The sequence below is a fragment of the Tympanuchus pallidicinctus genome, unplaced genomic scaffold, assembly GCF_026119805.1.
Source record: "Tympanuchus pallidicinctus isolate F22 unplaced genomic scaffold, pur_lepc_1.0 scaffold18, whole genome shotgun sequence".
Lineage (NCBI taxonomy): Eukaryota > Metazoa > Chordata > Aves > Galliformes > Phasianidae > Tympanuchus > Tympanuchus pallidicinctus.
In genome coordinates this window covers 2,868,011-2,893,987 of record NW_026294699.1, presented here as the reverse complement: position 1 = coordinate 2,893,987, position 25,977 = coordinate 2,868,011, and the positions used below count along the sequence as shown (strand labels likewise).

The 25,977-nt window shown below is 46.6% G+C and overlaps 1 protein-coding gene across 5 annotated transcripts in view; it reads right to left on the bottom strand.

Annotated features, from left to right (window-relative positions):
* MGRN1 (mahogunin ring finger 1) overlaps positions 1 to 25,977 on the bottom strand; it is a 47,937-nt gene that overhangs the window by 21,579 nt on the left and 381 nt on the right. For all 5 annotated transcript variants that reach the window (XM_052679709.1, XM_052679708.1, XM_052679711.1 and 2 more), the window contains exons 2-6: positions 21,331 to 21,449; positions 19,309 to 19,397; positions 13,662 to 13,808; positions 4,135 to 4,252; positions 96 to 162 (exon numbers count right to left, since the gene is read on the bottom strand). In XM_052679709.1, coding sequence (XP_052535669.1) covers positions 96 to 162; positions 4,135 to 4,252; positions 13,662 to 13,808; positions 19,309 to 19,397; positions 21,331 to 21,449 — 540 coding nt within the window. The remainder of the gene's footprint in view (positions 1 to 95; positions 163 to 4,134; positions 4,253 to 13,661; positions 13,809 to 19,308; positions 19,398 to 21,330; positions 21,450 to 25,977) is intronic.

Genomic DNA, 25,977 nt, shown 5'->3' with positions numbered 1-25,977 from the left:
TAAAATGTGTTTGCTTTTGCAGAACGAGGCATCCCATAAAGGGTCACTTAACATCCAGCCAGACAGAAGACTGAGCGAGCATATGCCGTGCTTACCATCCCCTTCATCCACCACTGCTCTGATGACCACTGGAAACACACCACGGTCCAAGTCAAAGTTCAGCTGAGGGAAAGAAACAACATCAATTTAGACAATTCACACCAGGCCTGTCTGAAGACTTGCAATAGCATTAGTAATAGAAGAATGAAGTTACAGGATACCAAGCTTTCACCTGCAAGGGCAGCAGGCTCTCCCACTAAAGGCTGTGCTACCACCCCAGCTGCGCCCATGGGCCTCAGAGATATGAGGCCTCAAGAAGCACTAAAAGCAGAATTCTCTGCATTATTTAGCCCTGATTGATAATTTAGCCCTTTCTGAGGGGTTGGAGAGGCTGTAAGGTCCACTCCAACTCAAGCCATTCCGTGACTGCAGAACAGCAGCACACATTATGTTCCCTACACCACAAAAAAAACAACCCTTATTCTTATATGAAGTTCTTGAAGATGTAGAATGAAATCTGCAAAACTTCAAGCTCACACTGCACTTTGAAGAAACACCAGACTGATTTCCATCATTTGGCATGTTATGAAGCTCAGGTCCCTGACCTTCTAATGGATAAGAGTGAAAATTTAAGAGTTGAGAGTTTCCTTGAGTGCAAGGAAAATAGACTAAATTTCTTCCTTTGCCTTGCACTTCATTAAAGCACTTCAAAAGCTACGTGTGATCTTATACACGCAAGAAAAATACAACCTTACAAACACTGTCCTGTGCCAGGAACAGAAGTGGCTCACATACTGGATTTCTAGTGTTTCTATTAATTACTGATTTGGTTTTCTTGTCTCATCTCTTGCCAAGAGAGAAAAAAGTGTCCTTTCACCATGGTGCTCCAGGCAGCCTGTTTCCAGTTTCCCGTGAAAGCTGAGACTCACTTCAAAGCGTCGCAGGGTCCTTCAGGTGATGCTTTGGGGCCTCCTGATCTTTCCTCACCCTCTGCACCACTGGAGCTGTGATTTCCTCCATTAAGGCTTTCAAAAGATACACCAGGAGGAAAATCTCAGTCATCGCCAAAAATGCCAAACCAGAACGCCAGATTGGATGCGAGGCAACCCTCACAGCAAGCCCTGGCAGAGCTGGAGATGGTTCCACTCTGGATGAACTACAGCTAATTGCTGATAACTGCACGTGGACATGATGCACCTTGGCATCCATCCACCAAGAGGCCTCAGCCCACTGCTCACATGGCTGCACCTCTGCTACTGGCTGCATGCACGTGCTCTGGTCTACAACTCACAGTCTCTCATGGGCTGTGGGGGAGCAGAGGCAATCCCAAGCCTACTGCTCTCCTGTCAGTAGTTGAGTGGCTCAAAGGCACACGATCTGAACGTTTTCTAGAAATAACTCCCAGCTGCATTAAGCACACAACTGCTCAAATATGCATATCCAACTCTAAAGGGAAAGCACGTGCTGGAAGACCTTCTGGGTTGAGCCCTGCCGTCTCCGATATTCTTCAAACCTGAGGGTTGCAGATTTTCATTCTCTGTATGACGATTCCACATTTTATTCCTCCTTCAAGTGACCACAATCTCCTTTTAAATGAGCAGAGTAACACAGAGAACATAAAAGCATCATTTAACATCTCAGTACTTGTTAGATTAAACTAATAGGGCTGCTATTTTCTATCCTGTATTTTTGAGCTATTACAGCATACCAGAGAACGAAAAACATCATTAATCGAGGACAGCTGATTAAGACTGCTGAAAGAAGCTTAAGGCCTTGCTTTGCTTCCTGCTCTGATTTATTACCATAACACAACAGCTACTTTTTGTCCATGAGGAAGAAAAGTCGCATCACAGTAAAGCAACCAACTGTGCTTGCTTTACCATATAAACTATTGCATTCTCAAACAAAAGGCCTCTTTAATGGCTCGTTTCCCAATCGTTTTTAGGGGCTTGAAAATAACTGCCAACACAAGCCTTACACTATAGCTCACAAACAAACCAGCGTGTTATGAAAACAAAGTAAAAAGGTGTTTTTACAAGGTTTTTATAAGGTTTTTCCACGTAACAACTCAACATAACACTATTTTCCATTCTGCTGACCAGCCAAGAACTACATCATCTCCAAGTATTAACTGAGCAAAAGCATGAAACAAATCTCTTTTTTTTTTTGACAACACCAACACTGAAGTTGGAGGGCAATTGAACACATAACTGTACACAGCTGAATGATAACAGCCAGCTGTCAGATAAAAGCACTGCATTTCAGGGGACAGTTAAGAAGATTCAGCATTTTACTGCACTTGAGAGAAAACAAACAAACAATGTATACACACAGCCAAAGTGGGGAAAGAAACTTCTGAATCACAGTGCTTGTCCCACATTGTCTCAACAACCAGAGCCCCCATGAAAGCAATGAAAAAGACCAGAGGATGCAGCAGAATCAAGTGAAGGGAGCTAGAAACTTACTTTTCCACTGCATCTCCCTTCTCCTTTAAGCTGTCAAAGCTGTGACTTTAGTACTCAAATTAAAACCTTGCTGGCAGGAACAAAAGTGAAAACCAAGCTTCCCAACTCTTTAAGAAAGGGATCTGAGCTCCTACTTTCCAGTTCCCTCAGATGACAGAAGGGGTTGAAAAGCAGCTCTTCCAGGCTTTTGTAGGCTGAACTTGTGAAATCATATATTGGCAGAGAAACCAGGACATCAGGAGGCCAGACTCCGCAGGCTCCTGCTAACTGGCACAGCGCTGTTACAGCACACGACTGATTCTAGTTAAAACTGCAACTCCAAGACAATAGCTATTCAATCTTTTCAAAATACATGAAAGATGACTTTTCTTTCTTTCCTTTTTTTCTTTTTTTTTAATCTTAATTTTTTAATAGGTAGTGTTTCCTATTAGGGTTCACATACACAATGCTTTTATACAAGCCTGAGAGAAGAAATGAGCATTGTATTAATTTTGACCTGGGAGAAGGGTTTACAGGAACAAGTGTATTAGCAGTAGCTGCAGACCAACTCCTCTGCATGAGGAATGTCTCAGGACAGCTCTGCACAGAGGAGGGCAAACAGCAAAGCCTTTCTGCCTTGTGTAACATGCAGGGAAGCTCTTGGGCCAACATTCAGAGGCTCAAGAAGCAGAGTTACTGCCTGGACTGGAATTCTACAGAGATACCAAAATTAACAGGACTCCATAGATCTTGCTATATAGTAAAAGCCACAGAGCTTAATTAAAACCAAACCTTCATCTGTTTGCAGTTACGGGTTAAAAAAAAAAGGATGAAGGCATCCCCTTATTCGGCATTAATGAACCAGTGTGGATCTGCCCCAGGGGGGAGAATATCCCCCCGCTGCACGGTACTGCTTGAGCTAATAATGCAGGACACAGCCCTTAGACAGAGTAAGACTTATTTTTAGAACTGCAGTCTCCAAACTATTTCAATTTTTCACTCCCATCAATATAACAATTTTGGTCATACACTCCTTGTGTGTATATATGTGTATATATACATATATAAATTTATGAATTATCAACGTTTACTGCTGAAGTTCTTCTCACACCCTAATGAATTGTCCTTGCATGTATCCCATTCTGGAGACCACTGGAGTCTGGTCTAAATGACAAGCCAAAAAAAACAAAAGGGAGAGATGAAGACAGGCCCTTTCAGAATCTTTATCAGCTCTGTCCCAAAGTAACCGGGTAAGGCTTAGCAAGTGAACAGGGGCACATTTGTTCCCACAAGTTCTCTGGCTGACAGGGAGAACAAGGCTGCAGAGTGTGGGTTGCTCTGGGAACAGCTCCTGTGCCAATCTCTGCTGTCTCCCTCGTACGCCAGCTGCTGGGATGCCAGCTGATCAGCGTTATCAGAAGTTGCTTCTTTCAGTTTCTTTTCTTCCCTGTTTCCCTCATCTTTTTGCCAAGTTCCCAGGCAGTGTTCATATCTGCTCCTCCCAAGGCCCTGTTTGTCTCACACCCACAAAACGTGCTGTGGCAGCTCTGAGTGCAAATCTTCCAGCCGTATCTCAGTGATACTAAACAGAGGCCAATGCTTCTGGGGCAACAGAGTTGTGGAAAGAAGGCAACGAGAAGAAAAGACTTACCTCATCATCCTTCCAGTCTGAGAAATCAATCTTGAAAGAAGGCAGGGAGAATTGCTGGCTTACCCCTCTCTTGTAATGAACCGTCTCAGACTGCAGAGAGGGATTCTTTGTGCTGTATCTGAAGAAAGGGGTAAAAGAAGACTTGCTGTAACAAGTGATTGCTCTCTGTTAGGCTCTTATTCATTCACGCCTGTCTGCCTTCCAGGAATCACAAGTGGAAGCTCTAAGAGGCAGAGCTGGCAGGGGCTGGCAGCCATTCACTGGGAATACAAAAAGGGGAGGGAAAGGGAAGAAGGTGAGCATGGAGAGGGAAAGCAGCACAGACAGGCAAGGTCAGATTGGATCATACTGACCTGCCTGGAAACACCGCATGTCAGAGGAGCCTTGGGGTGCAGCAGCCTAGCAAAAGCTACCTTGCTAAATCAAGAGCCAAAGCAATGCTGGCTTCCCACCCAGCACACAGTTATCTTCTGCAGGAAACCCAGGAAGAACGAGGACTGACATAACAGCAGCATCACACAGCAAAGCACTAAGAGCTGCCCTTTGCCTCTGCAGGACAGCACTGCAGTGAGAAACACTACATGGCATAGGGCCATTCTGGAAAGCAAGGTCCATTCAGACCAATTCCCCAGCTCTCTACTCTTCATATGCTTCCCCAGAGGTACCACAGCACCAACAGCACTACAGAACCACCAAGCAGTCCTCTATGCCAGCCTCCTAGAGAAGTCACAACTCTCCCACTTACCCAAGGGCCATCAGTGAAATGCAACCAAGTCCCAGCACTGCCAGGCTGGGCCAAATGCCTCTGGGAAGGGAACCAGAGCTAACATCCAGCATCTCCTGCATCCAGAACCCCCAGCACTGTCTGCCCCCCAAAATACATTTCACTACATAGAGCACAACTTACAAGGGGCTGCAGTGGCAAAACAGGGTTTTATGCCCCTTTCTGCCACGTGATCTCTGAAGCATGCCAGCTCTGGCACAAAGGAGCAGGCAGGACTATAAAGCAGGGTGGGAACAACTAAAGCTGGTTTTACTACCACAGCCTTTGTGCTGTTGAGCTACTAACACTGTGTTCAGAGCATGTTGACAAAACAGAGAGGAAGATCCCTCGCCCAACAGGCCTACACTGCAGAAACAACAGACCTCCACAGGCCCAGTGACAGACAGGTCTAACTCCAGCTCTACAAGGAAGATGTTGACCCATCACAATAATAGGATGATGTCTCTCCTACACTAATTCTGAGTTCCAGGGCAGAGCTTCATGAAGTGAGAGTTGGGAGAACACTGTCCTCCAGCCACTGCAAAGACCTCCGAGCAGTCAGAAGCTCTGGTCACTGCTCAAACTTAACTGCCACTGGCCATGATTGACCAGACAGCCTGGGACAAGTGTCACATTAGAACCAAGAGCTCTAGGTTGAGTTTTTCCTTAATTCAAGCTGGGATATCACAAAGTATTCCCTGCCAATCAGCAGGGAATATTTTGCTGATAACAACTCTCAAATGATAAGGTGAACAGTGCTGTTGCCAGCCTTGTGAAGGGCACAACACCAGAAGATCCAAAGGCATCGCTTTGCTGTGGACCAAATCAGTACGGAGTGCCGTCAGGTAAAGCAGTTAACAGAGCATGCACAGAAGCACAGGAAAGACCATCCTTGCTTGTAAAACGATTCTGTACTCTGGAGGACATTCAGCCATTCCAAAATGCAGACACAGTTTACAAACCACCAGCTGCATAAGCAGAAGTTGGAAAGCTCCAATTAGTATCAGCCTAAGTAGACTTTGTGTAGGAGCAGAGCACATCAGAAGAGGATGGCAATGCAAAGCTCTTCTGCATCAGGCAGAATGCCTTCTGGCTTCTCCGAGCAGGGAGCAGGAGGGCTCAGGGAGCTCACCTCCAGAGGTGGTGAAGGAAATGTTGTGGGAAAAGCTCAAGTTGCACAGTCAGCCAATAACTGCAGAACTGAGCATCACATCTGATGACTGTGTGTGATGTGCACACCTGAGACTTCACATCTCGTAGAAAAGAATGGGCTGCAGGATGGCAGAGGTGATTAGTGAAGACACATCTGAGCCTTAATATCGTACAAGAAGCTATTTTACACTAACGAACCTGGATGATGAAATGGGATCGATGCATGTGCACAGACTTTGTAACAGATAAGACACCACAGTCAGCACTGGCTGGAGGACAAGGAGCAGTAATAGCTGCTCTGCTTCCTACCAGAAGCTGAATGCAGCTCTTGCTTTACTTACCATAACTACTTAACACGTATCTTCTATCTTGCTTTTGGAGCTTAATTTCCTCAATCTTCCTAGCAACACCTCTGTGGCAAGGTGTACTTGGTGACTTTTTAAACACACTTTTAGCAACCCTACCACTGCATTCCCCTGTCCAAGCAGCAGGGGAAGGCAGGGCACATTTCCAGCCCCAGCTGATGCAGAGCCCAAAGATACCTGCCTGTGCAGGAGGCTGGGTTGAGCCAGGCTCCCAGCACCCACACAGCCTGTTCTAGGCCTCCCAACCTGATGTCAGTGCATACAGCTCACAGGGATGCTGCCTGCCCTCCAGGGCTCATTAGCCAACACAGAGATTTAAAGCACAATTATTAGGATGCATTTTGCAGCTGGGCAGTAAAAACCTGGATACCAGATGATGATGGATACTTAATTCCTCTCAAACCAAGAGAAAAAAAAAACAGGCATAATCTGCCTTTCCCTGGAAAACTGGTGTAGTTCCAGCAACCTCTGAGGATCCATGAGGAGATGGTCTTCAAGGCTTGCCACAAGATCAGCATTAAAATCTGAAAGGATCATGTGCTCTCTGCTCTTCTTGCCAAGGTAGATGCACTGATAGTACATTACCCTCAAAGACTTTTCTGAACTGCTCTACAATACTGCTGCTTTACTGGAAGCTCTGACCCCATCCTTTGCATTTAAAGCACGGTGTGGGAGAGATCAGGATGACAGATCTTTTGTATGTGAATTACAGGGAGAGCAATTGAGTGAAGTTTTATTTACTGAGTTGTCAGGCGCAATGAATAGAGTATGCCTTTACCTAGCTCCTTTTGTGGCTCTCTCAGAGCTTCCCAGCTATGCAGAGAGGCACAATTCTCCCTGTGCAACTGGAAAGGAGGGGAATGACTTACCTAAGGTGACAACAAGAGAGGAACCTACTGCAACTGAAGTGCAGAGGAGAGAGTGGAGGTCAGAGACGGCCTGGATGCCTGACACAGACAGTGCTTATTGAAGAATATAAGGAATCCAAGAAACTAACTGACTAACTAACTCACTCCCTGCCCTCAGCTGAGAAGCACTCCCTACTTGCATGCAGCTGCTCAGTCCACGGCTCAAACAGACCAGATTTGCTACTGGGCACCAGTAGACCTTAATTAGCTCCCAAAGCACAAGGGGCAAGATGATGTTTGGGAACCCCTGGCTAAGCTTAGTGAAGTTGCTGTTGCTACACACTCATTAGAGAAGCAAGATGAACATGCAGGGGAGTTTCCCTCTCACTCCTCCCCAGGTCAGTGCCTGGGGAAGTTTACAGCAGGGCACCAGTCCCAGCTCTAGAAGGTACTCAGGAACCAGCTCTCCTGCTACTGCAGCGTGCAGCTGCCTGGCAAGTTCCACATCCTCGGTGAAGGAGCCAGTCACATTCTGCTGGTGTTCAGAGGGGCCAGGAGTTGATGTGGAGCAAGTACATTGTTCCCTCTCCCTTCTATCTGCATATTTCCATTTTATCTTTGGACAGGATCTGAAAAAGTCAGCTTCTGGGGAAGAGGGAAGTTGAGCAAGTGTCCCCAGTAACTCAAAGTGATTTTTTATTGATAAAAGAAATACTAACAAAATGTAAGAAGGCTGTAGCACTGGTTCACAGCCAGAGCTAGGCAAAATCCAGCACCAAGAAACTCCTACACAGTCTAGAAGTTGTGGGTGCTCAGTTGGTGCACTGCAGTCACTGCCACACACACTATTCTCCTCTTCCTCTGCCTCCTCACAAGATTTGGTTTCCAAGCCAGGCCAGGAAGAAACAAACACCTTACCATGCAATGAAACTCTGCGATCCAGATTCTGTTCCAGCACCTGCAGCCATCTCACTTGAGCTCATCGCAGGGAGAGCTGCACTCCTGACTCTAGCCAGGCTTCAAAGATGGCAACTTACAGCACAGCAACAGAGAAAGGTACAAAGGCCAGAACCCTTATTAAAGACAGAGGGCTTGTCTGTTCAATGAAATCTACACAATTTAGCTTTTCAGCATGTGAACTTTGTACACTACAGTCCCTTGGGGTCTGGTGCCTGCATAGATCAAAGCAGGCTTTGGCTGTTAAGGCTTGTGCCTAGCAGAAAAAAGCTCTGCCTCTGATTTCTTCACATTGAAGAAATCTTCTCTGTGCAAAGAATTCATATTAATCACCACAGTCCACAGCCAAAAGCAGCATGAGCACCTTTCAAAGGCTCTGAACCGACAGACAGAGGCTACTGATTAAACAAAGGAATGAGTGCTGCTGGCCCTCCTTCACAAGCTTTAGTGAAAACGGCCATGCGCTGAGCTACACATTTCAGTTGGATTGCATTTGGTGAGCTACCTATTCACATCTCCACATGCAGACAAAACACATCATGTACTGCAGTGTCACATCCACTTCAGTTTGGAAGACAGCGGTAGAATGCAATCTGTAGCAGACATTGCAAAACAAGCAAGGAAATTAGACCAAAAAAATTCCAGCACACCCATTTGTGCATCAGCAGCACAAACAGCATAATCCTGAAGAAGGGTGAAGACTAGCAGAGCTAACTGGTATGTTTTCATTGTTTTCTCCTTATAATAAAGAAACATAGCACTGGCAACATTACTAGGACAAGAAAGAGTACCATCTCTGTCCAAAGAGGAAGGTCTTTGTCATAAGAAAGGACTGCAAAAACTCGCATCTCTCATGTCACATTTATCAGCAGCTCATGATCTGTGCACATTGCTCCTGCCCTGAGAGCTGGCTGCCTTAAGTGCTTCCAGCTGGTCTGACTCCCTCCCCTGAGGAAACATCCACTGCTGCCATGTTATAACTGCACAACCCTTCCTGCTAGTCAGCAAGATACTCACAGCTGGAAAAGTCCTGGGGGCCCTCCCAGGAACCTAATATGTGCATATCAAGGCTGTGCCAGAAAAGGAAAGGATAGATTCACTGAGCACACAAAAAGAGAATATGTGCATCTCTTTTACCTGCTCCCGAAAGCATATTTGTCTCCTACAATAAATCTGAGGGTACAAACGCACAAACCATTCACTGCAGAAAAAAGCTGGCTATAAACTGGAAGTCCTTCAAGTATTCTCTAGGAACTGTTTGCACTGCAAGCAATACAGACTATCTTATCATTTCTCTGAGGGACAGCACGGATCACACTTAGGTGATCGCTAGCAAGTAGCTGACGCAGCTCACACATCTGTGTGCTTGTGCCTCCCTCTGCTAAGGCAGGGATTCTCATCCCTTTCAGCCAGGTCCCATCCCAGTCATCCCTTGCACACCTCCTCTCTGGCCTGCCCTTAATCGCTGTGCTCCACAATTTGCCAAGCAGAACAAACCCAACTGCTCCCTAATCCGCAGTCTCTAAAATATCCTCCTGACCCAACACCCCCTGTTCTTCCTCCAACCAAACGTCCCGTCAGGGCAGTTTCTCAAAATCAAAGAAAATGGACGCAACCACAACAATACATAAAACTGAGGATGACATGGACACCGAACTGTTCAGAAGCAGGTTGCCATTAATTCCATGCTGTTAAAAAGGCTCCAGACATAGATAGCTCTGGCCTCTGTTATGCTCTGGGTCATTCACCAGCTGCTCCACCAAGAGCTAACATGTTTTCACCTACAGATTCTTTAAGCACACTCTATCTGGACAAGAGATACTCAGATAGAGCAGTGGTGCCCTCCAGATTTACACTAATACCCACGTTGTTCAAGGGGCTGCTCCTGTATCTGCACTAGCACCAGAAAGTACTGGATAACCTTCCCCAGATACATACATACTCCATCTTCACACTTTATTGGTCAGCTACAACCCCATCACGGTAACAACGGCTTGCTGTGAAATTCAGAGCTCAGTAGCTCAGGACAAGAGGCAGATAGTGGTTGGGAGATGTGTTGCCAAGATCTTGGCTGGGAAGCAGTACAGCTGAACACATCTCCCAGCATCAGTACCTGGGAGTGTGCTGAACACTCTCTAAGGCAGGTCAGTACAGGCAGCATAGGCTGATGAAGCCTGCAGCTTTTAGATGGAGCCCAAGCAGTTCTAGGAGGAAGACTCCTGGATTGCAGAAACGCTCCCCTCTTGTCACAGAGACTGGCTATTCATAAAGCCAGGCCCACAGACCACAGACCAAAGGTGAGCAGAAGCTTGACAACAAGCAATGCCTCATCTCACTGAGAGTCTCATCCCCTCCATCCTCCCACTCCAAATTGCATGAACATAATGATGTTCCCAGCTGCAGTTTCACAGCAGCAGAAGCACTGATGCTATCAGGTTTGGATGCTATCAGGTTCAGCAGTTCCTCCAGCAAAGAAGCAAGAATAACTTGCCTAGCATTTCTAAGGAGCCATGCTGCAGCCCAAGGACTAGGAGGAAATTTCTGCTTTAGAAAATGGTCCAGAAAGTTTCTCCCATTTTAGGAATTAGCATCAATTTAGAAAAGCGGAAGAAAAAAAAAGTGCCTTTATAACAAAGCAGTCTTCTTCCCAATCGAGTGCTGGACAGCAAGAAACGCAGTTTGGATTTACACACAGTGCAGGGCAACTCTTGCACACATTTGTTACTTAAATGCAGGTGTCAGCACCAAGAGAAATTGAGAAAAAGAGAAAAGTACCACCTCACGTGGAGCAAAGCTGCATTCCTGCTAGTGCACTAAAAAGGCACTCTTACAGTTTACTTACAGCTTTTTCCCCACTAGAACTTGAAAATAATAAATCAAAGTAATTACAGCACTGTCCTTTCAGAACTGCTTTGCAAAGCTGAAATCAGAGCTTCAAAAGGTTTTTACTAGCAGCAGCAAATCCAGAGAAGCAGAGATGCCTAATTTGGGCAGCTGCACTAGCCCCAAGATGTGCTTCATGAGCCACTTCCACATGGAAAAACTGCCTGGGTTGAATTAAAGCAGCTTATAAAGTCTATATTTGTATCTCACTTCCCCCAGCCCCTACTACCTACACATCTGCATGAAATCAGGATCATGCCTTCAAAAAGTTTACTGGCTTCTAGTGCAGCACCCCACACCCCATTTTTCTATAACATTTATTGTGCAAGAACTCCAGAGCAGAAATAGACAGTTCATCAATTCTATGCTATGAGGAAATTAAACTATGATTTATTAAATAAAAGGACAGTAGTGGAAGCAAGAGCTGGATCCAAGTGCTTTGACTTTCAGCATGAAGGGTTAGTGCTCTGGGAACTGCTTGCATCCCTTAGGGCAACTCAGTCACATCAGCCACATGCGGCAAGGAAATGAGCACTGACCACAGATCCTGGTTTCATGCAGAGGCAGGTAAGGTTCTCCTTCATCACCCGAGCAGAGATCCATCTTTTGGTGAACATGGACAGGGTGGATTAAAAACGTGGTATTTAAAAATATATTTTTTAATCTGAAGTTGACAGTTACGTTACCTTTCATAAACTGTACCTAGGAATTCAATTTAAAAAGCAATTAGGTAATTCATGTTTGTGGCATAAGCTTTAAAAAGCAGATGGCAGACCAAGAGGAAGCCACTGGCTTAATTGGTATGAAATTTCAGTAAAATAGCATCCTTTTAAGTGAACCAGAAACTGTGTTTTCCACCTCCAATCAATGGGCAGAGTTTTGAGACGACAGAGTTCCTAGTTACAGAAATGCAGAGTCCAGAAACAATAAGTTCTATGCAGCAGCTACAATAGCAAATCCACCCTGGCCACGGAGGCCTTCAGCTCTCCCCATTAGCCCATAACAGTTTCCCTCTTGGGATGAAAACCACAGAATGCTCTGCAAGGCAGCACAAGGGAAACCAGCTGCCTGTCCACGCTGTACCTGTATTAGGAAAAGAGGACTTCAATCTCCAAGGTTGCCATTCCAGCACTTGACTAGCACTAAATTCACAGGAAACCTAAGGACCTAAGAGACAGAACATGGAAACTTCATCAGGATTTCTAAGGCATCCTGCTGCATTCTATTTAGATTCAGTTTCTCAGAGCTGGAGGGATTTTCTGAGTTCGTCAGGAGGGATTTTTCAACCACTTAAAAGGATCAAATTAATTAACTTAATTAACTTAACTAAGCAGTCACAATCTTCAACAGAAAAGAGGGGCCTAACAAAATCCTGGACCAGGACATCCTCCAGTTTGGAAGAAAGCACATCTGGATGGGAGCACTGAAGGTGTCTCATTTCTAAAGCCACCTTATTCTGAGCATCACTGAGATGTTTATACTTCGTATAAAGCACATGAGCCACTTTACGGCTTGTCACACGTCTTTCTCCCTGCTGAAACCTCCACAGATCACTTAAATATGCCACGACTTTACCCCCAAATCAAGAGCACAACAGCAGAAGCCATCAGCACTATGTGCACAGAGCTCCTGATCAGCCAAAAGCCTCTACTAGAAAAAGCCAAGAGCTTTTGCAGCCTTTACCCATAGAACAAGAAGAACTTTTTGTTCCATGCTTACTGAAGTCTGCAGTCATGTACCAGCAGCTCAAGTGTGCCCAGTGCACACAAGGAAGAGCAAGTTTCAGCCACCACAGCCCTCAGTGAAGAGAGGAAATTTTTGTAATCTTAGAGGACAGGCACACAGTGTTGATTGGAATGGTTTAAATGTGCTCACTTAGATACAAAGGCTTTGAAATCTGCACAGATACATTACTACAGCGAAATATGTGAGGAAGATTCCACAGATCACACCCTGACCACCCTTTTTACAGCGAGCCAAAGGTTAGTCTGTACCTGACAGAAAACATACAGGCAGGGTTTCTGGGCAGAAAATGTTCCTGACAGCCATTTTACAATACCCTGTTTTGAGGTAGTCATTTACCCCCACATGGGACTTTGGATAGGTTTCAGTTCCTCACTGACTCACATGTACTCGTCAAGCTGAACTTCTCTTTGGTGGCCCAGATGCTCCCACCCCAGGGAACAGAAAAATCTATCCAGTGGTGTGATCTGGAAAAACAGATCGTATTTGAAGAGGAGGGTATTTGCTTCTGAAATGTTGTAAATCATCTTGCTGAAAAAGCACACAGCTGTGAGTTCCTCTCCTTTGTTGCACACAAAATGGTTTCCCCACATCCAAAAGACAAACCAATGTGGGAACAAGAGAGGAAATTGGTTTTGCGGGGGAAGGAAGTGAAAGCAATATTCAAAGCTATCAGAGTACATAAAACAGAAAGAGAATCCACTTTCCATCATCTACAGCAGCACTGCTTCACAGGCAAGAAAGGAAAGATGTTTGTCAGGCTCCTCACCTGAGAGGTTCTGTACCCCTCCAAGTGCCCACAAGACCAAGACTTACACGGCCATGCCACCAACAAACTCCTCCGTAGCCTGGCAGTAGATTGTGATGGCAACACGAGCATCTGCATCAAAAGTGAACTCCAGGCTGTACAGGACTTTCTGCTTCCCATTCTCCTCAGTAGGACTGTCCACATCATCCTTATACCTGCAAAAGAATGCCGAGGATTAGAACACATTTATGAGGTATTTCATAGCCATCGAGTTCACTCTGGAAATCAGAATAAGAGTACTCCAATGCAAGTGCTCTGGGCAGAAAAGTCATCACGGGCTTCCATAATGCCCAGGAAATTTCTGCTCTTTCCTCTGAGGAAGGTTCTTCCAAGATTTTTCTGAAGTTACTGAAGTGAATTACATAACAATGATGTTGAGAAATCTCATCCAGTCTTACAGCCGTGGAAAGAGCCAAGAAGGTCAACTATTGAGCATCGAACTTCAGGAGAAGAAACATTCTTCATGACTGAGAGGTATATACATTTGTTACATGAACAAAAATTAACACATTCAATTGCATCAGACACAGGATAACCTGTTCAAGAATATGTATTTCAGTGACCATAAAAGGGAGCAATAACTTGGATTTGGGCTACTGGACAGCTGGATCCCACTGTGTGACGGCTGACCACCACAACAGAATGTTACTCCTCCTTCCTGCTAAAAACACAGGCAACAAATCCAGTGAAAAAGCTGGTATGAAGCAGGCAGGCTGCAGGGCAGCACGGTACAGATGTGGATGAGCTGTGAGTTGAAGTGTGCCAACGGCCAGGAAAACCAGCAGGTTCTGGAACAAATGCAACATACCATGAGAAAAGCTCCCCTTGTCCTTAAGCACCAAATGACAGAAAGGACACGACTTGCAGGCAGAACAGCAGATTCTCATTCGTTAATTCAAACCCCACTGTAATTCTACAACTTCAGGTCCAACAGTTCGCTCTGTATTATGTGGAAATGGTGAATGCAGCAGGTCAGCTTTGAGCAGTGTACCACAATACTGCTCTGCTGCCCAGTCCCAGCCTCACTGCCTGCCGCTATTAGCTTAATTGCCAGGATGCCTGGGTCAGAGCCAGGCAGCTGAACTATTCAGGAAAAGCTTGGCACCATCTCTAAGTTCACAGTATTAATTGGCCTCTCCCCTCGTTAAACAGCCTCCACAAACACGCTGCACTGCTGAAAACACTCTGAAATAGGCTGGGCACACCTCCATCATTCAATCTGAAAATTGTCAAGGGAATTCATATTTACCAAGTTCACCGAGACGTAATAACTGCTGCCTAATTAAGAATTCTGGTATGAATTTTACTTAACACACTAAACAAGAATGAAATGTTCTGCTTCAGCCAATTAAAGAAGGCACAAAATAAAATTTAAGAGCAGTACAACCAAATACCAAACATGCACACTTGTACTAATGTGACCTCACCAAATCTCTTGGGAACCTGCTTCAGCAGGAGGGGTTGGGCTAGAAGATCTCCAGAAGTCCCTTCCAACTCCTACAGTTCTGTGATAAGTACTGCATACACTTGCATTTCTGTCAGAAAGACTCAGAACAAGACCTTTGCCAGAGGGTTCACTCAGGTGGGAGGAGTAAATCAAGTTAGAACACATCCAAACTGCTAGTACAAAAAGAAACAAAACCCAGGAATGGGCAGACTAAACATCTGCAGCAGCCAGCAGACAATAACCAGCAACAGAATGAGTATTCTGCTGTACACGAGTATTGCATCAGCACTTTCACACAAGCAGGTGACATTCAAAGAATAAAATCATGGCACTTCAAGGCTGTGCACAGGAAGCATTCTAGCCATAGAAAATATGATTGTAGCTTCACTATTTTGTGCTGGAGCAACGTGAGAAGACTGAAGGCAACAATCCACTAATCCACTTGCAAGTGTTGTGCGTGTCCAGAGAAAGCAGCAACACGAGCTGAAAATTAGCTCTTGCTCTGCAGTCCTTTGCTGATCCAAAGTAGGCAGCAAAGGTCAGGAGGAGCAAGATCTCCAGGCTAACATGCACCTACCTGCCTGTCCTCCAGAAGAAGCAGGGTTGGGGAAAGTCAGCACTTGTTTCATGCAGGCACTGATGGTGGTTAGCTAGCTCACCTCATCTCACTGCACAGAGGTTGGCAGGCACAGCTGCTGATAAGCAACACAAGCCTAGATACCCAGAATAGCCCCAAGTAACAAAGTGGGAGACCTGCAGGAGTGTGGATCCCACAAGAGAAACACGTCGACAGTAAAACCATTCTCTGTTTTGTCTTCTCAGGGAAATCATTTTGAGCATCTGAATTCCCGTATCACCTTCCTGCTCCCAGGTTCACTCCTGCAGCTCCCTACCAGCATTCAGAACACATTCCCACAGCAGTAAGTAGTAAAGGGTGAAATATGGACTAGAATTGATCTGACACTCTGGATAACCGAGTTACTACAACCTAGTGCCTGGTGGGCAGGCTTCTGGAGAGGGCACTGCTGCAGAGTAGTAGAGTCAGAGCCCTGTCTGCCTGCAGTAGCATCACTGGAACAAGGGGCAAAGCACACATTCTGAACAGCAGCGGCCTCAGTAAGGCTGCCTGCACATCTCCTATGATAACATACTGGAGCTGGAGATTAATGAAAACATTGGCCACATAACAAGGAGTTCATGTGAGAAAAGGTTGCAGCTCTGCCAGCCAGCAGCTGAATCAGGGGACAAGCAAGGACTACCACAGTGCACACCTTGAGAGGCAGGGACATTTCATGTTCCACCTTATGGTGCAGGATGTAAACTTCAGGGGATCAGCAAGACAAAGCCACACATTCTGTATTCCTCCCATCTTTGCAACAAATGTGGCATACAAGGAGGTGGTTCAGGAGTTTCAAGGGCCTTTGTGTCTCCATCTGTACTTGAAGTTTACAGTGTACATTTCAGTCAAACCCTACAGACAGTGCTGATTGTGAGGTGGCCTCAGATGCGTGCATTAATTTAGAAACCAGTGACTTTGTTAGTGTGCCTTTTGGTCATGCACACAAGTTAATGACATAGCTTAACAATCACACCTACAGGGCAGAACAGACCGACCACCTCGAGAACAAACAGCTGATCCAATGCTATGATGTAAAAGCCAAAGCAGGCTGACCAAGGGAGCTGAGGCCACTTAGTCTGACATCCCTTCTGGATAAAACAGTGGAACTGCTGGAACTTTTTGCTTGTCTGTTAAAGAATTAAAAGATAAAAATATAATTAACAGCAGCATGTTACAGAAATGGGTCAAGTCGAGCTTGATTTCATCCTTTGAGGAAATTAAAGGTTTTGAACAACTCAGTAGACATGCATTATAAATGTTAAGTCGCGTGTGAGTTTGTAGCACGACGTTCACTCATAACTGCATTAAGTCAGTGTTGAGGCAGTCACCAAACGAAGTAAGAACTGGCTGCCATCTCTATCAGTATTCACATTTCTGTTCCACGATGCTCTACTCAAAATCCAAAGCCCACACTGAAGAAGCGTGGCTGAGCCAGGGGGCTCCTGCTCTGTGAAACTCTGCCTCATAAGCTGACCCTCCTCCTGCAGCAGGAAGTGCTTTCAAGGTATGAGCAAGCAGCCTGGTCCTGCCCATCAGGTGCTCCAGCTCTGAAAGGCAGCTCTCAAGCCAGGGCCAAGAAGGCCAACAAGGCAGACACAAAACCTCTTTCTTCTGTCAATGCTTAACAGCAAAATTCATGCTGCTCTCCTCTGAGGTCTGCAGAGCTTCATCCTGTTAGAAATTAAGCACTCACACAGGCATCAAAGACTCACAACTCCAACAGCAACATCCAGAGGTCTGTTGCTTCTCTCCAAAGCTGCAGGATATACTTAGGATTCAACAAAGCTCAGAACTCAGCTGTCTGGTGACAGCAAGGCAGGAAACCCAGGGTGAACATTTCTTCACCTTCTTCCATTCAGCTCTACATTCCAAATTATGAATCAATACTCTTTCCAGAGGAAAGCAACGAATTTTCAGTTAAAAATAACAAGCAGAAAATAAATGGACCATGAGGATGTTATCATCAGAGCCTACTTCGTACCTAGACACTCAGTTCAATGGTATCTTCTTTACTTCTGGGAAGAATCTCCAAGCCTTAACCATCAACTGCCAATGAACTAAGCTGGAGGGGGCAGCAAGTGCCTTTATGTGTACACAGGAAGAAATGAAAAGCCTGCAGTACAGAACAGTTGAAAAGCACAAAGAAAGAACATGCCCTTAAGGACTGGCAATTAAAATCCCATTTGGGGTCTACATTGGTATAAAATAGAACAGTATTAGTGCTGCTGTCGTCAGCTGCAACACAGCAGTATGAGAGCCTGTGAGAGTTCATGAGGCCAAGAACTGAAAGAACTGGGAATTACAGGGACACAAAACTAAGATAATGCCAAGGTACATAGATACCACATCTCAAATAGTCCAGAGCTGCAACTCAGCTTGGCAAGGCATGAAATCCCAGAAAACAAAATGATAGAACTGTACGAAGTAAACTAAACTCCTGCAACAACTCCTCTGTTGAACTGTGGATGTTTGAAAGAAGAATGAAATGCCCTTTCCACAGCAAGTCTGGGAAGAATGTGAGACTTTGTTCCAGAAAAGAACTTCACAGCCCTTAGCTGAAGAAGCTGGACAGCATTCAAAACAGTTTGCCAACGGTTACTTCTTCAGAAGTTCTCTCTTTTCCTGTTCAACTGATTTCAAAACAACAGGTATCGCTCATTTATTAACAAACAAACAACCAATGTCAGTTTTCAGATAAAAGCAAACTGGAGGTTTTGCATGGTTATGACTCGACTGACTCACATTACACCATGCTCTCAGAATCACCTTGGCTGAGAGCTGAACCCGGCCCCCTGCCAGCACTCCAACCCCATGTCAGTAACACAGAATTCAGAGGCTCGAGCACCTCTGGGAAATGCTTATCCTGGACATCTGCCCAAGTGCTCAGACCGAAACAAAGCGCTGTGTGCTGGGTCTCTGCTTTTCAGCCATCTGTGTGGAAGAGGGCAGCCTCAAATCAAAGTGTCAATTCAAATCAAAGTGGCATCTAGTCCAGAAGTCACATTTTTGTTAGCGTGGCCTTAGATCTCAGTGTAAAGCAATGAAAGGTAACAGATCTCAAGACTATCCAGAACTCCTTTCCCTACTCATGGGACAGAAGCCATTTACATCAGTACATAACGCCAGGACCAAACTTTGTCTTGGCAGCAGGAGGAAGCCGAGGAAGTTTCACTCCAAACCAATTAGCACTCCCTGCCAGTGACTTGCACCAGGAGCAACTACTTTCTGGCTTTTCCTTACACAAGAATGCAGAAAGGAATCTGTCTGAAGGGTTTATTGACCCAACTAATATGTTCCATTTGTGCTAGCAATAGCAGGCAAAATTCAAGGCTTTGTTTACCACTCTGTTCTCTTTGTACAGACACATACTGGTCCACTCTGAAAACACAGATTGCTGAAGTCCAGGGATGAAGAAGCACGTGAACTGCCTGAAAATTCTGATCACAGTGGTACCCAGAACCTTCTGAATACATCTACCAACAGAGATCTGGGATTCAGCTGTTCCCCTACACCGTATGGAACTGGCAGTTTGGCTCCAGATGCTCCGGATCCCCGGGCTGAATGAAATGAGTTCAGGCAGTGACGGTACCTCACGAGGCGCAGAGAGTCCTTGCGGATATTCACCAAGCTTCTCAGTGTCTTCACGGGCTCATGGGGAGCTGGGGTCACATATGGGAACTGAAATACAAAAGCAAATGATTGGTGTCTTATTATTACCTAAGGTAGCAGTACGTTACTTGACAAACTATTTACCCAAAACAAGAAACGTTCATCTATCTCCAAAGAACAGTGACAGAGAATTGTATTTACACATAAACCAAGCACATTTCAGAGTGAAAATTCTGCTCTGCAAGCACACCAGCGGATGTCCCTTAACAAGGGCACTCTCACAAGCTCTTCTTCTGCACTCCAGAACTGCAGTCTAGAAAGCCTCGCTCTCACAAGATTTTATTTTCAGTACAGAAATTATTACCTCCAGCTTGAGCAGAAGAAATGCTGCCCTTTCACACGTATTACAGAGTGCAGTGACTGACTGATAATCAGCATGCAGAAGCTCTGGATTACTGGGGGAAATTCTTTCGTTCTGAAACAATGAGGCAAATGTTTGGGGGAAGGGAGAGAAAAAAAAAAAGAGATGGGAATAGGGGTCCTCATTCGTTTCCACAATCCAGAGATCTTCTCTCACAGACTGCCCTTTAAATGCAGAAGGTTGGTGATGCAGACTAGTTTTCTACACTGGTCAAAGAACCTCCACAAAGCAATATGGAGAGAACTGCTCAGTGTGGGGCCTGTAGCCCTTGCTGTTGCAGATCTGCTGTTGCAGAGCAGTCAGGCTGAAATGTCTGCAAGATCTGTAGGTGCTCAGACTGGCAATGCAATCACACTGCATCAGAGCAACACTGTGACACAGAGATACAGAGCTACCAGACAGGCTCTCAGGCTGACAGTTACGGGGAACATAACGAGCAGCAGTGCCACCTCACAGCCACATCAAAGCTGTGGCCCTTCAAACACAGCTACCAGGAGCTGTGCAGCAATGCTGAGCTACCAGAGTACAACTAACTCAGAGGAATATCAGGGAGCACCAATATGAGTGTACCCATAGAAATGAGGAATCTGCTAAGCAGGCAGCCTACTGCTGCTCCCGCTGAGCTTCAGGCAGATCCAACACACAACCCTGTGCCATTGTTCCCTTGGGCCACAGAAGCACATTGGTGTGGCAAGAGCCGGAGCCTGAAAGAAAACATGCCATTTCTGACCAACACGAGGGTGCCAATCCACAGCCACAGGCAGCACAGACTTGATGGAGGCAGCAACTGCTTTCTTTGTGACCCAACTGCTCAGCACTGTGGTCAGTAGCAGTGCTGCACACACAGCAACCGAGTCCTCAGTTATTTCAAAAGGAGAAACTGGCTGATTTCCACAGAGCTGTGGTGCTGCTGCGTGTTCAAGTCGTTTTTTTCTTCCTTAAAGATTAATCAGAGCTGCCAAAGGGCATTGCCTTACATTGGCAAACTGTAGGCCACGACAGCCTCCCACTCTTAAACCCATTTGGCAAATGTCCCACTGTGTTAATAGTGTTCTCACCCACTCCCCTCTGAAGAAATGAAATTCAGTGCCAGAATGTCTGCAAGGGAACCCAGGCTGAGACACACAGATAATGCAACTCTGAGACTGCACAACCAGTGCCTGCAGCCGTAAGCACATCAGGTATTGAGCTGACAGCTGCACCTTCTGTTTTCCTTGGAGTGCTGTGCAGCTGCTGCTCACAGAGCAAAGGAGAAGCAGTCAGCACTTCATCACTGCCCTGCACGCAGACATGGCACAGGGTATTTGGTGGGCCTCCTCCTGCCTGCACAGCACTGCACGTCCAGCAGAATTTCCATCTGAAGTCCCTCCTTCCTACTTGTGTTCTTCACCTGCACTTTCTACTTGAACAGAGGCTCTGCACTGGAGCAGGCAGCTTTCCACAGTCTCCCATCTGCGAGCCTCAAAATATTTCCATGTTCCATTTGGGAAAACTGATGCTATGTTCCAATTGGGAAACCTGATGAAGAGGCTTTATGGGCCTGAAACAGAAGTGCAAAACAGATAGGATATAGGAACTTGCCTGAACAGGTCTATTCCCAAGGAAGTTTAGATCCATGTTCTCACCAAAAAGGTATCCCTCAGGGTGAGGGGTGTCAAACTTCTCGCCTCCCATAAAGAAGTGGCTTGCAAAGTAGTTTCCTAGGGAAAAAAAAAAAAAAGGGAAACAAAAGGAGTTGGTCTCGATGATCCTCATGGATCCCTTCCAGCTTCAGGATGTTCTATGAAAAAATTTAAATCCATACTTCCTAGAAAACAGCTGGTCTACGCATTTCTCAATTCATACGAGCACAAAGCAGAGAAAATACTTGCTTGTTCACTCCTTCCCTGTACTACACAAGGTCACTGCCAACAGCAGATGCAGAACAAAATCACCCTGGAGCAAATTACTACAGAGGAGATGATCCCATTTTAACTTGTTTTCCAGAAGAGAAAGAGCTCTTCCCAATATTTCTCAATTCTGATGAATCCTTCCTCCTTGTGGCAGCTCCAGATGCAAACCTCTGTCCCACACACACCTGCTCAGAGAAGGACCAGGCTTCTTCCCTGCACACCCCGGGGGCTCCTGCTGGGCACTTGGCTTTCCTTCCCATGCCCCCAAGCTGCAGCCACACGTACACGTGTGAGAACACCACAGATGCAGCTTCCTTCTAGAAAGGCTTTGGGAGAACACTCACACTTCAACTTTATGGAGTCGGAGCTTCCAAGGATTGAGAATCAGGAGGGTGTTAAAAGGCTCCATTCAAACTGCCTTCCTTTAAGTTTAGAGTGGGGTTTTTAAACTTGGAGCCAAACACTCATTACCTTCTCCAGGTGCACAGACAGTCTAGAATTTGTTTTAAAATGAGCTGCAGAAGCAGTAACTATTCAAGTGAATGGCTATGGGAGCATTATGGAAGGATTTTCAGTCCCCCTAGCTAAAAGCATGATTTACTCTGAAATGGAAGGGCTTTCATGAACGGTTCTGCTTCTTCCATTAAAGTTTTCCTCCTTTATGCTTCAAGAAAAACCTCTTTCTCTGCACAGCTGGCAGTGCTCTAACGATGAGTGCTCTCTGTTGCTGAGCTCAGCCTACAAGCGTCCAGATGTTTACATTAAACACGTCTGTCCTTCCAGCTACAGCAACCAACCTCAGCACAGAACCTACTCAGAATGCACAGACTGACACACAGGTACTGCAACTGGCAGACCACCTATTGCCACCCCTCCCTAGAAGCAAGAACTTAAAATGCTGATCTGCACACAACCTCCAAGCACAGCCAGCTCGACGCAGTCCCTGCAGCTGAGATACACGGAGGTTCAGAAAAGCATGACGAACGCTGAGGAATAGGAATTAATTTCACATTTTATGTGGGTCAAGTAGGATTGTGTTTTGGGGCATTTCATCTGATTAACTGCGAAGAAAACGCTTGTGCAGGATGTTTCAGAATTGCAGCAGCTGATTATCCAGCATCACACTGATGTGGGGCTCGGCTCAGCCCAGCCTGTATTTCTGGGCCTCTCAATCCATGCCGGTGCCCGTCCATCCCATCTTGTCACTCACTGCTCTGCCATCAGCATCCCACCCCAGGGGACACAGGCTCACCACCACTGAGCACAGCACCTTCCAAAGACAGCTTGCTTTTCAGAGCATCCCAAGATGGTCCGAGGCATTGCTTGGGACAGCTGTATTGTAGCACCTTTGTGAGGAGAGTGCAGTTAGATGACAATTTAGGCTTCCTGCCACTATTAGAATTAATGGTGAAGTGAAAGAAGTGGATCTTTCTTTAATTCCTCGGCCAGCACCTGAATCAGCCTCACCAACCTCTGTGCCCAGGTCACCAAGAGCCATCACATGGCAAATCACAACGGGGCTCCGAGTTGGGCTAAACAGAACGCGGATCAACAAAAGCAATTAGAACAGCAAAGGAAGAAACTGCTGCTGAGCCATAAGACAAGTGCCTGCAGAGAAGGTGGCAAGGAAGGAGCAGCAGGTGGGGCTGAAGGCCTCCAGGAATACAGCACAGTAACAGGGACAATGGGACTGACTGCACCTGCAGTACTTCTGTCCCAGCACTGTCACAATGCACGCAGCTCCCGAGCCAAGAGCAAGGTGACAGACTGGGTCCAAACAACAAAGCAGGTTTCACAGAGGCATCATCTCTCTCCTTTTTGCTCCCAAAAAAGCCAAGGTCTGCAATTTCCTTGCAAGCACCTACTCCAGGGGAGGAAGGCCATCCCAAGGGCATGCCCTGCCCGCCGCACACTGCGGATGAGCTCTGGGGAACAAGCAATGAGCTGACAAATGAGCTGCAGAAGCACTGGTGCATTGCTTGCTGGTTGCTGAAGTGATAGGGGCAACACACAACGAGGCTGTGTGCAATGACACGGATCGTTCTACTGTTCCAAGCACAGAAGCACAGCAAGGATCAGGAGCTGCTCCTTGTGATTACCTGCTTTTAGCCCAGTGCATGGAGGCACTGATTCCTCACTACAGGCTGGGCGCTCTTCCAACTCCCCTTCCAACCAGGCAGGCATCAGCAATGCTTGCAGGCTCCACAAAGCAAGGAAGGTTAAAAGGTACCAGTGAAAAGCAACGTACAGAAATTAGGAGTCACCTTACAGCACTTGGCTGGATGCAGAAAGGGAAACGCAGACAACCCATAGCCAGAACCTCAGAGGACCACACAAGGAACTTTCAGAGGAGGACTCTTAATTACCCTGTTGCATGCTGGCTGCAGGAGGCTGCTGAATGATCTGCCAGCCCCTTGTCAGTGACTTTGGCTCATTGGGACCAAGGTGGATTCCCTAACAGCCAGCTCCATCTTCCACAGAGCACGGCTGATCCAGCACTGAGCACCCCAACAGCCAATAGAGGAAAAGTGAATATTCATCACAGCATTTGCACCCCCAGCCATGACTCAACAAGATGCCAATGCTCAGTGCTGCCTGGTAAAGTAGCTCCGCTCCCTTCCACAGGGAGGCTGACATGCTGCTTCCATCACCACTGGGATGCCCACACTCTGTGGCTTTCTCCTTGCATAACACAGCTTTCATAGCAGGTGGCATACTTGCTCCAGAATGCAAACCTGCATTCACCAAAGCAATCCCAGCCAGCAGCTGGTCAGAGCCACAGCAGCCTGCACAGACACCTGCCACGAGTCAGGAGCTGCTTGAACCCAGAGGGATGGGACACAGAAAGCAGCAGAGAACCCCCAGTGCCACACAGGGCCCCAGCAGTAGAGTCAGCTCAGGAAGCACTCCCTGCCCACACTTCTGCATTTCAGTTAGCCTGTGGGCAGCCAAGAGCCTGCAGGGGTGTCGGGCTGGCACTGCAGGGCAGACACTCAAACACACAATACATCAGATGGAAAATCTGCCTTTTTCCTTTAAAGCAGTACAGAGCTTGCTGCGATATTGTTGAGTTGGGTATAATTAGCTATCATTTAGCCTAAGAACTTTATGAACCATTTCCAGTGAGCTCAATGGAATCACGTCTGATCTATGCCCACTTCAGGCTGTGGGGTTTCATGCTAGGGACAGCAGCCCTACCAGCCCCAAGTCAGCCAGCCCAAGGACTGTAGGACCAGGGGACAGCCTCCACCTGAACACATCACCTTAAAATGAGGCAAGCTGTGGCAATAGCAGTACTCCTTCCACTCCTCTCTCAGTAACTCTCTGACTATAGCTTAGAAGCGCTCAGATCTGTTCTGCACAAATCAACGTGAGTTCCAACAGCTCTTCTCCCTGAAGCCAACACAGCCTTGCTGGATAAACCTCAAGAACGTGAGGAGAAAGGCCAAGCCAGAGTGCTTTCCAGAAAAACACAAGCAAGTACAACAGAAAATTCAGCTACAATTAACAAGCACCTAATTGCATCCAAAGCTGTTAAGGAAATAAGTATGTTTTTTAATCAACTGCTGTTTGGTTTACTAGGGGCTGCACTGGTAGGCTCTGTGACAGCATCAGGGGCATCACTGCTCCTGGGGAAGTGAGTGTGGAGCAGACCCCAGCAACACAGCACTGCTGTCGTGACTTCTGTCTATGAGTACATTGGCTGAAGCCCAACACAGCTTAAATGCTGATCCAACTAATTACAACGGTAAGAAAACTGAATGGTGATGAATTCAAAGAAGTAGTTGAAGGTTCGTTGTGTGCGGTAGTAATAATTAATCCAGTTGGAATCTAACATCTAAAATCCTGTCCATGTGTCAGCATCAGACAGGTGCCAGCTGTGCTGTTAGTGCCAGCGTCAGCTGTGAGTGCCTGGCACTCCCTGTAGGCCTGGCAGCTCCCGAGCAGCCGCACCAGGAAAGGGCTCGAGGAAAACCCCCATCCTTACCGAAGGCAAACCTGCAACAAACAAACGACGGCAGGCCTCCGCTTCAGATCTGCCACCACAACAAACACAAGGGGAACCCCGGCTCCATCACAGCCCTGACAGCCCGTCGGGCGCAGCACCTGTCCCGAGCCACGGGAACAGCGTGTGGGTACAGTAAGGGAGAGAGACATCAGAACGCCCTGACGGCTGCTTTTGTGAAAGGAAGGAATAGATCACTCCGCAGAAGCTGAGCCCGGCCGGCCGGCCGCTGCAGCCAGCCCGTCGGTGAGCCTCGGGCCGAGCCCGGCAAGGAGCCCAGTATTCCGAGCTCTCCCTTCGCACACAAACACGAGCCGTGACGGCACGGCG